General features: G+C 37.9%; 1 protein-coding gene across 1 annotated transcript; it reads left to right on the top strand.

The window, feature by feature from the left end:
• The first annotated feature begins 1,046 nt into the window (after positions 1 to 1,046).
• Positions 1,047 to 15,808, top strand: IFRD1 (interferon related developmental regulator 1). Its single transcript, XM_007442632.4, has 12 exons — positions 1,047 to 1,407; positions 5,597 to 5,701; positions 7,089 to 7,170; positions 7,806 to 7,930; positions 8,035 to 8,192; positions 8,788 to 8,838; positions 8,925 to 9,103; positions 10,169 to 10,277; positions 11,806 to 11,940; positions 13,312 to 13,440; positions 13,719 to 13,814; positions 15,105 to 15,808. Exons 1-12 carry the CDS (start codon positions 1,359 to 1,361, stop codon positions 15,192 to 15,194), a joined length of 1,308 nt encoding a protein of 435 aa, XP_007442694.1. The 5' UTR covers positions 1,047 to 1,358; the 3' UTR covers positions 15,195 to 15,808.
• Positions 15,809 to 15,902: the final 94 nt, after the last annotated feature.

Genomic DNA, 15,902 nt, shown 5'->3' with positions numbered 1-15,902 from the left:
GCAATTTAATCTTCATTATAGCTAAAAGCCAACCACTTTAACTGTTAAACAAAATGTAACTCCTTACTGCTTATTAACACACCCCTATACTCTACTATCACATACTGTACACTGGCAGCTTGAGTGATTATTAACTCCTCTTCGACTTTACAAAGTATTACCCAATGTTTTGCGACACTGTATGAACAAATAGGAAAGTTTGTCTGACCCTGAATTCTCCAGAAAAACTGGGCTATTACGACACCATTTACTGCTAGGAAGCCCCAACCTTTTTTTTTTAAAGTACCAGATGTTTTATTTGGATTCCTAACCCGCACCATAACACTTTTACTAGATCATTTTTAAAGAAATCTGAAATGTTTTTATGTTCATTGTTAACTAGTTTGGGATCTTTTATAGTGAGGAGAAATACTGATAATAAATGTATGTTCATGATTCGATGGTCAAAATCCTTATTTCCACCCCCCCCCCATGTATATGTAGCAACATTTTAACTGTATTCTGCAAAATAAATCACTTTATGAATCTCGCAGCTATTTAACTTCTCACATTGCCACTTCTGAGAAGGTGCTATTACTACAGTACAGACATCCGCACCCATCCTTGTAATTATCCCAAGAAACCTTCCGGGAGTCGCTGGACCCGAAAAAACTAGGAACCGTCTCCGCCACGCCTGCAAGGCTCCCCCTTCCCGTTTTCAGAAGGTCATAGCAGGACACGGGTAGGAAAAAACACCGCCGACGTGAAAAATTCGTCCACCGTAATGGCTCCAAAGGCCACAAACTACATTTCCCAGCATGCAAAGCTGCCTGGAAACTTTCCTTCCGTCTGTCAGGGGAAAAACCGACGCAAATCGACGCCCTGTAAACAAAAGCGGTCATCGGCGAACGAAATGGAAAACTACAAAGGCCGGACATCCACGCGCGATTTTCCGCTTAAACGTCACTAGAGCGATGGGCGCCATTGGCTATTTTGAAGCCACGCCCTAAATATCACTGAGCCCGCCTCTGCCGCTTCTAGGCTATGTATAAAAGTCGCGTCAGCAGCCGCCCTCCGCCTTTAGTTCCTGGCGTCTGAGAGGAGAAAGATGTATCGATTCCGTTCACGGGCATCCACGGGGATTTCTACCGCTGCTACAGCTTTGCCGATCACCTACCTTCCTCAATCACATCCGCTGCCTCGGTCCGGGAAGCCAGCCTCCCAAAGACGTTTCTATAGTAAAAAGCGCTCCTGGTCTTCCATCGGCTGATTGTCACTGCCGCCCGACGAGGGGAAGGAAGTAAAGCCAGAGACCGAGACCTCGGTGCCGGAGCGCCAGGAGGAGCCGCGCGGAGATACTACCGTTGCAGGCCGCTGCCATGCCCAAATCGAAGCGGCGAGGAGGGGGTACCCCGCGCGGAACATCAGGTAAATGGATGAGCGCGTACACGTTGCCGCCGCCGCGAGCTATGCTGGGTAGTGTAGTTCTACGCTGTTTCGTTCTCAATGACGGGCGTCTGGGTGTGAACTGTGATTCCCATAAGCTGCTGCGACAGTGTGGGTGGGGGAGGGGGAAACCGGCCTGCAGGCCGCGGCGATGCGATTCTTTCTTAGATCGAGGCTGGTGTTAGGCTGCAAATGTGGGCGAGGCCTTGAGATGGCCGGGCGACTCCTCAGACCCGGCCCTGCCCTTCCTGTCCATGGCGTTTCTACATTATACAGCGCAGCCTGGTGTCCTGGAAGGCTACAAATGCTAAAACAAAGCGGCCCCTGAACTGCCGTCCGCTGTAATTCATTTAGGAATTCAAGATATTTTCGCAGAGTATTAGTTCAGAGGAGCTTTTGTTTTTATTTAAGACTGAGCTGTTACTTTTAATTCGCTTCTGCTTCGAATGATGGTCTATGGCACTTTCTCAGTATTGATATTCAATTAATGGATGTTTCCACCTGATGTAAAAGACTTAGATAAACAGCATTTTTTAAAAGGGACTAAGATTAATTTGAGCGCAAATTAAGTTCCTCGAAGCCTGAAAATAATTAGAGAAAAATTTCTACTTCTGCAAATGCTCAGAATGAGGCTGAACTTTCCAAAATTAATATGAATGTATTATATGTATGCCAACAGTAAATTGTTTATGCTTATTTAGATTTTTACCCTAAATATCAACAGGTAATTAAAATGAACTCTGTTTTATATGCTTTGTGGAAAAAAATTAGAATTCCAGTTAAAAGTTTGTAAATGCAGCTTATTGTCATGTTCTGAAACTGCCCTGAGAAGACACTTCATTGGTTGAACTAGTAGCTTGAAGATCAGGTTGGTTATGACAGATTCTACCTAAATGCTTGAAGAAGCAACGTAGTTTCCCCTGTAGCTGAAGAAAATTGAAAATTAGAAATCTTAAAAAAATGCAGTCCAATCTATAGTATGTTCTCAAAAGATATTAGTAACAAGATACTTTAACAAGTAGTGCATACTACTGATAGAACATAGTAAATATATGTAAGGATAATGTAACTTCTACACTGCCATTCAGGCCCAATAACATTAGCTACATATTTTATTTTTCAGGTTTTTTAAGTTTGTTTCTGTGGCCTGGATGTTGGCTTTAAATTTAAAGCCAGAATTATAAATTTCAAAGCCAACATCCAGGCCACAGAAACAAAAAACTTAGTTTTTAGACAGAACTAATAATTTATTTATCTTGTCAGGAGTAATAATTTTGCATTGTCCCTGTGTAATATGCAGCTCTGTTATTTTACTAATAGTGCTTGTGGCATTCAGAGGAGTAACAATCATTTAAATGAGTTGTGTTTGTATGCCATCTATTTTTGGTAAAATCTATTTTTTTCTAGTAGAGCAAAGGCATCTCTTAGTGAGATATCTCCTTCAACACATGTTGGAAGAGGACTTTGAGCTTTCCTAATCCTATTTCCTGTGGGAGGGGACCCATCCTGAGTTCCCTCTGTCTTGTTCTGGGGACAGACGTGTATGAGAGTTTCACCTTCTATTCATATTCCAGTAGCTAGTTATTTTTCGTTATTTATTTGGGGGGGGGGGTTACTTCCTTAGCTCTACATCTTCCTGTAGTTACTTTTACACCTACTGCACTTAAGACTCCCTTAGTGGACATGTGGCAGTGCTGCTTTCAGAGGTCATAGTGAATGGAGGTGGGGTGAGATCTGGAAGCACCCAGAATAAAAGAACAGATACTGCAGCATATAACCTGGGCTTTTGTAATGTGGACTAACTCATCCCTGTTGAATATAGAAAACTTAGGGCATGAATAAGCTAGCAAAGGCTGCCTTCAATCCAAAAGCTAGCTTAGACATCATACAGTAGTTCTTAGCTAGAGGCATGGTAGCCAACATGGACACTAAGAGACAGCTCTGCCTGAAAAATTGGCATGTGGACTTGAAGTCAATATTAGTGTCAGTTCAAGAGTGGAAAACTCTTTAAGAGAACCCCTAATAGAGAGTAAAGACAAAGATCCAGGCAGTTGGAATCTCAAGTCCAATATATTCAAACAAGCAACTTTAAACTTTGAGAGACCAGTGAGGGATTTCTTGGCAGCACCTGTCAGTTGCAGCATGAAGCACTTCATCTCACATTTCCCAACCCAGAGAGCAGGGGCCACAAATACTTTAAAAATGGCCACTCTTCTGATGATTTACTCTGTGTTCTCTCTGTTCCTACTAATTCACAGACTTCTGTGATTGGTGTGAAACCAGAGAGTAGTAATAATAGTGTCCCCAGCTGGCCCAGAAGTCTCTGGTATTCTGAATTAATCAGCCTCTCAGCATTCTGCTTCATGCAGCATTTCCTAATCTTGGCAATTTCCAGGTGTGTGGACTTGAACTCCCAGAATTCTCCTCAGTGGCTAAAGGAAGTTTCAGTCACCTGTGTCCTATCTGATTACAGCTATATACCTGGAGATTGATTGACCCATATTCACAATAAAGGACTCATAATAGAATCAGCTTAGTTAAACCACTGTTAGATATTATTCATCATAGGTTTTCATGTCTCATTAGAGTCCTTACATTATCTGTAGAATACCTAACACGGAAAGTGGCATTTCTAATAGCTACAATGCAGCTCAACAGATTCTAGAAATAGGAAAGTCCTGTACCAAAAAGGAGTTCTGTATCATTGATCCAGACAGAATAAAAGCAGACTCCATCTTTATTCCAAAGGTATACTGTAGTTTTCCACCATGGCCAAGAAGTGATCTTCCCTTCCTTCAACCACAAACCCAACTTGAAATAGAATGGCACAAATTGGGTGTCTTTTGAGCTATCATGAGTAGAACAGAATTCCCAGCATCAGCCTGTTTCCTGCTCTCTTTCTTATAAGCTAACCTGGGCCACCAAATTTCACCAGCCATGGTATCCTAATGGATTAAAGCATGCATTAGGGACAGAATAATTTTGTCCTACAGGGAATTGTTTTCCATTTCTTTGTCTTCTCCTCTATGTAATTCATATGCTTCACCTGAGAATGCCCTGACTCCACTGTAGGGAAATGTACTTGCCTTGAAAGACTGTTTTCTACAACAGAAATAGAGCAATCATAAAAAAATACAGTATCTTCAATCTATGTACATAGTTTACCCCTTTTACTTTTCTCAAGTATTTTGTTTTGAGTTCTTTTTCTGGATTGTCATTCTGGAACTAAAGAAAGGGGCTATCACCTCCCAGAGAATGTAGGATTGGAAAAAAATTTAAAACCTTACCTTCAAAGATATTAGGAGGGAAATATCCTATTTGCTATGTAGAAAATAGACGCTCTGTAAATCCAGTGTACAGGTAGTCCTCCATTAACAATGGCAATTGGGACTGGAATTGCTGTGCTAAGTGACGTGGTTATAAAGCATGATGCCACATGACTGTGCTGCTTAGCAATAGCAATTCTGGCAGTCCCAGTTGCCGTCATTAAGCGAATTACTGTGGGTCGTGCAGCAAGGACATCATGTTGCCATTTGTGACCTCCTGCTGGCTTTCCCATTGACTTTGTTTGTCAGAAGCTGGTGAAGTTTGCAAATGGTGACCACATGACCATTGGATGCTGTGATATAATCATGAGCTGTGCACCAAGCATCCAGATCACAATCATATGACCGAGGGACACTGCAACAGCTGGAACTCCAAGGACTGGTCGTACCACTCGTTCAGTGCTATCACAAGTTGAACAGTCACTCAGTGAGTGGTGGTTAAGCAAGGACTACCTGTTTATTTTAGCCTTTCAGGTTTATTCTCTAGTCATATTTGTTTTGGCTGGCATATTTTAAATAGTTACAGGCAGGAGTAGTTGTTAGTCTGGAGCAAAATAGAATGTTCCTGTAGTAATACACATTGAGCTTCTTTTAAACATGGAAGTAGTTTGATAATGCCTAAAGTCTGAACAAATATATACAAGTATAGTTGTAGAGGCACTGTGGTAGGTAGCTCAAAATGTTCAAAATGCAAGCAGTACCTGGTTTCCAACAAGGTTCCCAGCATTAATTTTACTCTCAGTAGAGGCTCCTAATTTAAAAATTAAAAGTAACAATATCTTAGTCAAGTAGGCTGTTGAAAATAAATTTCCCATTATTAATGTGAATTGTGTATATTTTTGTAGGTGCCCAGCACAGAAACATGCAACCTTTTAGTGATGAAGATGCATCAGTTGAAACTATGAGCCACTGCAGTGGCTTCAGTGATCCTGCCAGCTTTACTGAAGATGGTATGTCAGCATTTGGGCCTATATGAAAAAATGGTTCTAATATTGAACACAGCCTACCTTTGGAGATAGTTTGGGTGGGAAATATAATACAGTATTATAAGTCAGCTCATAAGCAAAGGAATCTAGGAATGATTTGCAGAGTTTAAGGGCTGTTTGCAGATTCCCTGATTGTGTGTTTGCAGCCTTTTAAGAGAATTCCAGATGTCTGTTGTTCATGGTTCTTTTGCATTTCTGTTTGAATATCCATTCATCCCAGACCCATCAGATGTGGATTTGAGAATGGGAGTGTACCTCTCTCCTCATTTCATTGTTGCAAGATGCATTGTTGAAAGCTTTTTGCAGTTTTGCTACTGGCAATATTAAAATATGGGCAGAGCCACATGGTGGAGCAAAAATAGACATTTAAGAAACAAAGGGTGAAAACTGATGGTATTGCAGAAAGTGCTGCTGGATTCAGAGAACAAAGAGTTAAATAACAGGTTAGCAGAGAGACTCGCAGAAAGTCCTTAATAAGCTTTTTCAAAGTTATTTCAACAATCAGATTGAGAAAGATTATTGAAAGTTTTTAAACTTTCTTTTGAAATGATGAAGTGCTGTCATACATATGTGCTCTGTGTTAGGATTTTGAAGGCCTTTTTTTTTTGTCTTTGGGAGAGATAATTGGAAGGTAGCTGAAAGAGAATCATCCGTAACTGCTGCCTGAATACAAATGGGGCACTGAAGAATAGTACTGAATCAAAATATTTTCCTTGGCCAGACTAAAGATCAAAATTTCTTAAAGTACAACTGTCATTTTTTGGGGGGGAAGATGCAGCAATTAAACCAGTTCTATTTTATAATACAGTCATGCTGAGATAGTGTATAGATATCCTGTTTTTTTTAACAATGGTACAACATCCACTAATATTAATTATAGACTTAGCATAAATTGAATGCAGTTTATATTCGTGCATATTTTGGCTATATTCTTGTGCACAACTATTCTGGAAGGATATTTTAAGTAAGATTTAGGAACCTAGCAAGTTTATACTGAATTGCCCATTATTTCATCATGTTCAGTATTGTCTGAGGGTAAAATGCTCATGTTTTGTAAAACATGAACAAAGGCTGAATTTAGATCTGTATCCTTTAGGATAAAATAATTTTTATAAGTTGTTTGAATGACATCAGTAATGAAGTCAGCCTTTTGCAAAAACTGGGTGCATGTCTTGTGTAATGATTAATCTGTCATTAATGGAACATAGACAAAATCTGTGATGAACGACTGGCCAGATAGAATTGGAGAAAGGACAGAGATAAATTACACTCAGTCAAACTTTATGATCAATTTGGTACTATAGTTTTGAGACGTTTAGATGTTAATGGTTTTTTGTCATGTAATTTATAGGACCTGAAGTTGATGAGGAAGCGACCCAAGAAGACCTGGAGTACAAACTAAAGGGATTAATTGACTTGACTTTGGACAAGAGGTAGGGGAGGCCTGAGAAGTAGGCTTGAGTAACTTTTTAGTGTATGAGTTTGAGGTCATGGTAGTTTTGTTATGACGTATCCCCAAGGTCCCTACTGCTCAAATCATGTATAAGACTATGTCTTTGCAGCTGTTGACAAATAACTTCCATGCTACCATTTTTGCCAGCAATTTTAGCTTTTAGTATTGTTGTAAGTGTGCTTAGTTTAAATTTATACTTCACAGTTACTTCCCAAAAGATTTACTGCTTTCCCCTTGTTGTTGTTGTTATTTCTCTTTGAAGTTTTGGGATAGGAATCTGGAATTTTCCTTGGGCTTATAAGAAAGGAAAAGTGCTGTGGGGGCAAAATACATAAGCTTTACGAAAAGTTTGTCTCTTGGGGATGCATTTGATACTTTTCAGTCACCGTAGAACAGAGATTAAGTAGTTGAGGCAGCTATCACAACTGGAACTAACTGGGAGTTTTGATAAGAATTTTTCAAATCTTAATATTGCAAACTTCAGTTTTAACTTAGTATCTGTGTCATTTATGGTAATATGCTTTTTATAAATATGCAGGAAAGGAATCTAAAACAGGATTGTGTAAATTTTATCACTGATACTTTACCATGAATTCCTGCATTTTATTTCAAAAGTACAAAGACGAGACAGTCCGCTCTTGATGGTCTTAAAAGTGCTTTGACATCAAAAATGCTATATGAGTTCATCCTGGAAAGGAGAATGACGCTCACAGACAGTATTGAACGTTGTATCAAGAAAGGTAACACCATTCTATATCTTTCTGAGAAATAGTAGTATTCTGTTATCCAGGTCAGTTGCTTTCAAATATATTCTATCATGATTTCTTACTGATTTTCTTTGTAGGCAAGGGTGATGAACAGCGTGCAGCTGCAGGACTGGCTTGTTTGCTCTGTGTACAGTTGGGCTCAGGAATTGAAAGTGAGGAAGTTTTTAAAACCCTTGCACCTCTTCTGAAGAAAATACTCTGTGATGTCTCAGCAAGTACGCAAGCTAGGCAAGCTGTAAGTATATAGAAGCTTGTTATTGCTTGTTGATATTTCAGTAGGATTCTAAGGAGTCAACATACTTGTTACCTAGTCTAAAATATTCAAAGAACAAGGGCCTGTCATCTTTGTTGCAAGTCTGTTGACTATAATTATGGTTGAAAAAATTCAAAAGACTTCCTGTCAGACAGACAAACAAATTATCCATGGGAAGATTAGCGTGAGTTCAGCAAGCAAACAACCCTTGAAAGTGGAAAGTAGTAATGATCTGTAGTATACTTCCTTGAACTTTGAAATCTGGTCAAAATAATAGCCAAGATGTTGGGCTGACCTAGTAGCATTCTTAGTCTGTTGCATTTAGTGTTGCTAGTTTCTTCTAAAAACACTTGTTTACACTGTAATTCAGCATTGCTTGATTGGAAGTAAGTATACAGATAATGTTGCTGTTCTAGAATAAGTATACTGGCTTGTCTGAGGGATTGCTTCAGGTTTTTTAGATTACATAAACCAATTTTAAGCCAAATAAAACTAGATCAGCTATGGTAGACTCATAGATGTTCATCACTTACAAAAGTACTAGAAAAATCAACATGATTTTTAATTTTTTTTCCAGTCTGCCACCTGCTTAGGAGTCTGTTGCTTTATTGCTACTGATGATATCACAGTAAGATTTTTTTTTATGTTAAGTATTACTATTTAATGCTCAGTTAAATGTTCAGCTTAACAGCTTTTTATTAATTTTTGAATTAGGAATTATATTTGACTATGGAATGCTTGGAAAATATCTTCATAAAATCCTATCAGAAAGATAGAAATCCAAATGGTATTTCCAACACTCAGAACACTGGTCTTTATATAAGTGCTTTCTTGGCATGGGCCCTTCTGTTGACCATCTGCCCAATGAATGAAGTGAAGAAAAAGCTTGAAATGTACGTATAGTGTTTCCTGGCAATCATCTTTGGAATGATACATGTGATGAATAATCCTAATTATGGGTTAAGGGTAGGAGCAGCCTTATCTAAACCCCTGTTTGGTTCACATCAGCAGGGCAAAAAAGGAAGGAGGAGTGCCATTTTTCTTCCTTTTCCTTATTTTAATGTTTTCCCTGCTTTGGGTTGCAATTGTTATGCCAAGTAGGGATGTTTGGGGGAAATGGGAAGGTTTAGTATTACAAAGATTGTGATATATGAATAGAATGCCCCCTTTTGGTTTCCACCAGTGCAGGGATTCTGATATGTAAGAGAAAGAGAGACTGCAGAAATTCTAGTTTGGAAGGTCTAACCTTTCTCTTTACTCTTACAAGCAAATCAAAATACAGTGGTACCTCGGGATACGAACTTAATCCGTTCCATGACTCTGGGCGTATTCCGAGTTGGTCGTAACCCGACGCAAATTTCCCCATAGGGTTCAATGTAAATCCGGTTAATCCGTTCTGCTCTCCGAATTTGGTTGCACCCCAAAGCAAATTTTCCCATAAGGTTCAATGTAAATATCGTTAATCCGTTCTGGCGTCCGCGGACCACGCGTCGGGCGGGAAAACGGCTGGGCATGGCGGGAAAACGGCTGGGCGCGGTGCGGCGGGAAAACGTCCAGGCGTGGTGTGGCGGGAAAACGGCCGGGCGCGGTGCGGCGGAAAAACGTCCAGGCGCGGCGGGAAAACGGCCGGGCGCGGCGCAGCAGGAAAATGGCCGCGGGCCACGTGTCAGGGGCGGGAAAATGGCCGCGGACCACGTGTCGGACAGGAAAATGGCCGCGGACCACGTGTCAGGGCGGAAAAATGCCCGTACCCCGAGGCGGAGTTCGCACATCGAGGTAAATTTTTGCGGCCGGAGCTGGTCGTAACCCGAAAAGTTGGTTAGTAGAGGCGTTCGTATCCCGAGGTACCACTGTATGTGAGGGCCCTTGGAATGTAATCCTATGGACCATAACACTGTATCTTAGATCTGCTTTATTGTATTCAATGTATTTATCATAGCTATTCTTGATTTTCCTAGGCATTTGCATAAATTTCCTATCCTGCTATCCTGTGATGATGTAAACATGAGGATCGCTGCTGGGGAAACATTGGCTCTTTTATTTGAACTTGCAAGAGAATCTGATGAGGTATAGCCAAAGAAACAGTCAGAAAGATAGGAGAGATAGTTAATATTTAGAATGGTGCTTTTATAGTATTACCGTAGCACTTGATTTGTTCAGATGGGAAAATGATAGGGGTGGTAAACCTATGACTTAACAGGTGGCGTTGAATTATAACAGTAATACTGATAGCGAAGGATTCTGAGAAATCTTCAGCAACATTTGGAGAGCTACAGGTTTCTCCATCTATGTATATGTTCACTCTTAATGAAAGCATGTTAAATTCCACCCATGTAGATCACCGAGCTCAAATTCAGCATATGAATAGCTCATTTAGTAGCAATCAGTGATACACAAAATGATTAGAATCCTATTACAATGACTTGCAATCCTTCTTAGTTACAATCTCTTAAATACGTTAAATGCACATTTGTGTTCTGTTTAGTGCTAACAGTAAACCGAGTCATAAACATCTGAAAGTTTTAAATCCCTTAAATTATAGAGTTTTAGATGTCAATAATTTTATTAGATTTAAGTATTTTTATATTAATACCTTTACTGTTTTCTTTAGTCTCAGCTTATTCATGTGCCTGTCTTGGGAAGGTAGCTAGAAAAACTCTTGGCAACATAGGATAAGAGAAAAAGAATAAAGGAGCCAAGACAGCCATTCTGTTGCATGATTTTTAAATATTACTCTGATTTATGCAATTGAAACCTGCAGTTTCAGGCTGAGCTGTGGCAATTTAATTTTGAAAAGAATAATGAACATGCAAACCTTTAATCCTTTACAGTAGTATCTGACTTAGTGGAAAATGATCTTAACATTTTTTTATACATGGTTGTCATTGTTCTTGCTTAAATAACAGGTCTTCCTTTGCATACTTATAGATTAAATACTAGACAGCGTACAGCTGTAAGTTTCCCCTATTAATCATAGACACAGTGATAGAGGAAATTTACACATAATATGTGATAAATGACAAGTGAAGGTGAATGAGATGTGATACAACAGAAGGGAGCAAATATTTGGCACTGAATCATTTATATCCATGGTAGGGGAAGAAAAGGCATGGGACAGACATCTGTTTCAGCAGCAATTATTTATTTATTTATTATTAATTTAGTATCTGTTTAACCAGAGTTCTTGAATCAGTTTTCTAATGCAAATGCCATTTATTTGAAACCATTTATATTAGATCAATGGAATGTAAACCACAGTTAGCTTATACGAATACATATTATAACTTTAGACTGCTTCTCCTAAACTTCAGGTTTTGGAAATGGGTGGAATTAAAATACTTAACTTTCAGAAATCACATTCTACTTGGAAAGAGGGCTCAAAGGAGAGTATGTGCATTGCTAGCAGTCCTTTCAATATTGTGATAAGGTGATCTTACTAGTTAAATGTAAGTGATAACCTGTTGTGTTGTAGCTTAATTATTAAACAATAAAGCATATAATTATGACATAATATGGAAGTTCAGTGCTGGGTTTTTGAAACTTGATCATGCTTCTATTAAGATACAACAAATTACTTTTACATTTCTTTATCTAGGATTTTTTTTATGAGGATATGGAGCTTCTAACACAGAAATTGAAGGCTCTAGCTACAGATGGAAATAAGCATCGTGCTAAAGTAGACAAAAGGAAACAGCGATCTGTCTTCAGGGATGTCTTACGAGCTATAGAGGTAAACCAAAACAATACATTTTACTCACTTTACCACTTGAAAATAATCAAGTAATTTTAAGAGCAGATTACTTTATACAGTTGCATGCAGAGATTTTAGACTCCCTGCTCAAATTCTGTTTCAGTGAATACCTAAACAAACAAGCAGAGAGGTACAAAACTAAATACAACATATTTCTGTAAATCTGAATGCAAATTTGTACTTGTTCACATATTGAACATTAAAAAATGGTAAATATAGCAGGTACGTAAGTTTGGATTTATTTCATTTAGTACTCTGTAATACCTCCTTTGTTTTCCTGACATTTCCTGCAGCCAGCTAAGAGCATTTTTAATCTTGCTTTTGGGATGTTTTGCCACACTTGCAAAACTTTTCTAGCTCAGAAATATTTTTAGTTTTCCTTTCATGTGTTACATATTTGAAATTTCCTCATAGATTTGCATAATATTCAAGTCTGGTTATTGTGAAAACCATTCCAAAACATTTACCTTTCTTTCCTGTAAGTACTTCACAATTCATTTGGAGGTGTGAAATATCCATCCTCTTTTCAGCTTCATTTTCTGCACTGACTGGGACATTAGTTTCTAAAGCATGTTGATACTTAGCTGAATTTATGAGCACTGTTTTGTAGATATAAGTTTTAGGAGTGAGTTTTCTTGGACTTAGCTTGACATCAATGGTTCTATGGAACTTCCAGTTCTTAACAGTGTTTCTTAATAGTTGTAATTGCTAGCTGGAAGCATTTAGAAAGGTTTTTTTATAATGGTTTTACTCTGCTCAGTAAGAATGAAGCTTCTGTTCTTTTAGAATTCATTGGAACATACAATTTGATATGGGTGCCTAACTTCTAGCATGCTATTATATGATGCTTTACAGTGCCAAGATATGCATTTGGTAAACATGTCTTATTCACATTTTGTATTACTAGTAGCATCCATCTGTATTTTTTAATGCTGAGCAGTTGCATTATATAGGAAACAAAAACTTGTACTATGACGTGTCTTTTGTGAGAGATGATACTTACCTAAACAGCAGACTGTTTTCATTAGACAAGCTATCAATAACAACTGAATTGACTTTTCAAGTCTTAAATTCTTGTTTTAAGCACTGAATTTCAGAATATTCTTAGTATTAACCTTTTTGAAGTAAGTTTTAGCTTAATTTTTTTAAAATGTGACAGTACAGATGTTTAGGATGAACAAGAAGAGTGCAATTTTCAGCAGTATTTAGGAAGTTTTGTGCATCTCTGTAGTTGGCAAAGAGTCTAGGGATAACACCTGTTGTAGCCCAAAATATTAGAAGGGCATTCAAGGAAGGATGGCATAGAATTTAAAAACAGTGAAGTTGATAATGGTGTTTGTTCTTTAACAGGAACATGATTTTCCCACAGAGACCGTGAAGTTTGGACCAGAGCGCATGTACATTGACTGCTGGGTTAAAAAACAAACATATGATACTTTCAAAGAAATTTTAGGATCAGGAATGCAGTATCATTTACAGGTATATGTTGAAATGAAAATATTTTGGTGCCCTCTTGAGTCTACTCTAACTAGCACAATGCAAAAACCACTTTTTAAATTAATTCTAGACTATACACATCTGCATAATAAGGGAAGAAAGAAATCACTTCGATTCCATTTTTGTAGGAAATAGATAATAATTTTTTAACAATAGAGGCAGCTCTATGATTACTTTGGGAATTCTGCATATTAAATGGCAGTCATTTAAAAACTTGATCAAACATTTGCACAATTGTAATGACTACATGTTTTATGCAGTCCAATGAGCTCCTCCGGAATATCTTTGAACTTGGTCCGCCACTCATGCTTGATGAGGCAACTCTTAAGACCATGAAGATAACCCGTTTTGAAAGGGTAAGTGACTCATACTCTGTTGGTTTGAATTATCTGGTTTATCTGTTAGATGCTATTTGAGTTATCTGTACAGTTTGCTCAGAATTGATCAATGCTACGTTCCTCGGCATAATGGGTATATTTATGTTGTGGGAAGAGGGAGAGGAAGCAGTGGGAATGGAAGGAAGAAATGACATAGGTTTGTGTGACCTGATAAATTGCAGATTTGTGCTTCTGCTTGTACTGATCACTTCTACAACATCCCCCCCCCCCACACACACACACTTGCTTTTGGCTAAAGAGTTGGGTTCAAGTTAAAGGAACGCTAAGGTACGCCTTGGAATGATCTAGTATAGTACTATGTTCCTTTTGTAAGATATTCCATTGCCTGTGTTATGACTGAAGTGGTACTCTCTTGCATCCCTTAATTTACTGACATTTGGGAAAATGTGAAAGGTGTCAGAATATGAGCTTAAAGACTAGATCAAAGCTGCCATCATTAACAGCCAGATTTTAACTTCAGTAATACTGTATGAAGAAAGAAGTGTGTTGTATTAATGTTTCAATACTGTTTGTTTATTTAAAAGACTTAATATGGCTGCCCATCTCATGATTCTTGGCAGTAACACCAACTTAATAGATCAACAATAACACAGTTTAAATGGTACAGTGGGTAACATTTGGTAAAATCTCAGATGTCAGTGGAAAGGTTGAGCTATATTTCCAGTGTACATTTTGGATGATTCAAAGTCTGGTACTGTGGTCACACAGTTCATTTGGAATGCAGTTGGATTTGGTTAGTACTTGGATTTGAAATAATTAGGAAATTTTGGAGTGGTAGGCTATGTGGGAATTCAAAAAATAAAAACATTCTAGAAATAAGGGAATGGCATTGCTGCCGAGGAGACTGCAGATTGACTTGAAAGCCGCCTTATTTTTACCATGTAGTTGTTGGCATGACAGATTTATGTTGTCAACAATGTCTCCACATGTTTTCCAAGTGCCCCTCTTGCATATAGAACATTTGTCAGCTGGGATGTCTCGGTAACAAATATTCTAATGTTTTTGCTTTAGTTTAGGACTACTGAATGACATGTGTTAGAATTTAGTACAGAAAATAAGGCAAACTTAAAGTGAAGTTGGGAGGGGGGTATAATTCTACCTTAGAATAAAAAATTCTAATTCGTATTAATTAATGCCTGATATGCTAAGATTAGTCTGTTGAAGAAACCCCAAAGTTATCAGAAGAGTATTTAATCCTGACTAAGATTGTTGCGATATATAATTGTACTTTCTCTTCTGTTTTCATAGCATCTGTACAACTCTGCAGCGTTCAAAGCTCGGACAAAGGCTCGAAGCAAATGCCGTGATAAAAGAGCAGATGTGGGTGAAGTGTTCTAGAACAAGTCTTCAAAGCCCTTGAACATTTTTTTTGTTAAATCTAGTTCTTGTTTAAATATAATTAATTGCAGTGTTCAGAGTTAAATAATCCTTTTTAATTGTATCAATTGCACATTGCAATACAGTACTTGATATGTGTTAACTGGCTAGATGAATATATAGTGTAGGTGAGACTGTAGAATGGTAGAGAATTTCCTGATAACTATGATGGGTAAAAATCAACTTTTGATTTGGAATAATTCTTAACAATATTCAAAGTCACACAGTGCTGAGGACACTCCTGATTCAGCTTTTTATTTTTAGTAATCTAATGAAATAAGTTACGGGTCTTAAGAATATTCTTTGAGGGTGAATGTCCTTCTGTAAAAACAGCTATTTTACAATCAAACATTTTAAAAGTAAATATCCAATTTATTACAGTGACATTAGCATACTAGGCAGGACTGTCAAATTCAGTTGACAGCACTAATGATGAAGTAGCACACAAATATTTAAATGTTACTTATATGCTGAAACTTAGGTAATAAAATATTTATCTGAATTTTTGCATGAAATGTGTATGAATAATGACTTTATCAAAACATATTCAAATATAAAAATATTGTTCTGGCTTTTGTCATTGTCTTCATTCAGTACTTCAGTCATAGTCAAATACACTCCACAAAATTCTACTTAGCTAGCCATTGGTAGTATGGTTCATATCAGTAT

This window comes from Python bivittatus, unplaced genomic scaffold, assembly GCF_059951505.1.
Source record: "Python bivittatus isolate LINGU-HERP-01145 unplaced genomic scaffold, Pbiv_v1 ctg000330_np1212, whole genome shotgun sequence".
In the NCBI taxonomy this organism is placed as follows: Eukaryota; Metazoa; Chordata; class Lepidosauria; order Squamata; family Pythonidae; genus Python; species Python bivittatus.
Note: the sequence above shows the minus strand (reverse complement) of the source record. Positions and strands in the feature narration are given on the sequence as shown.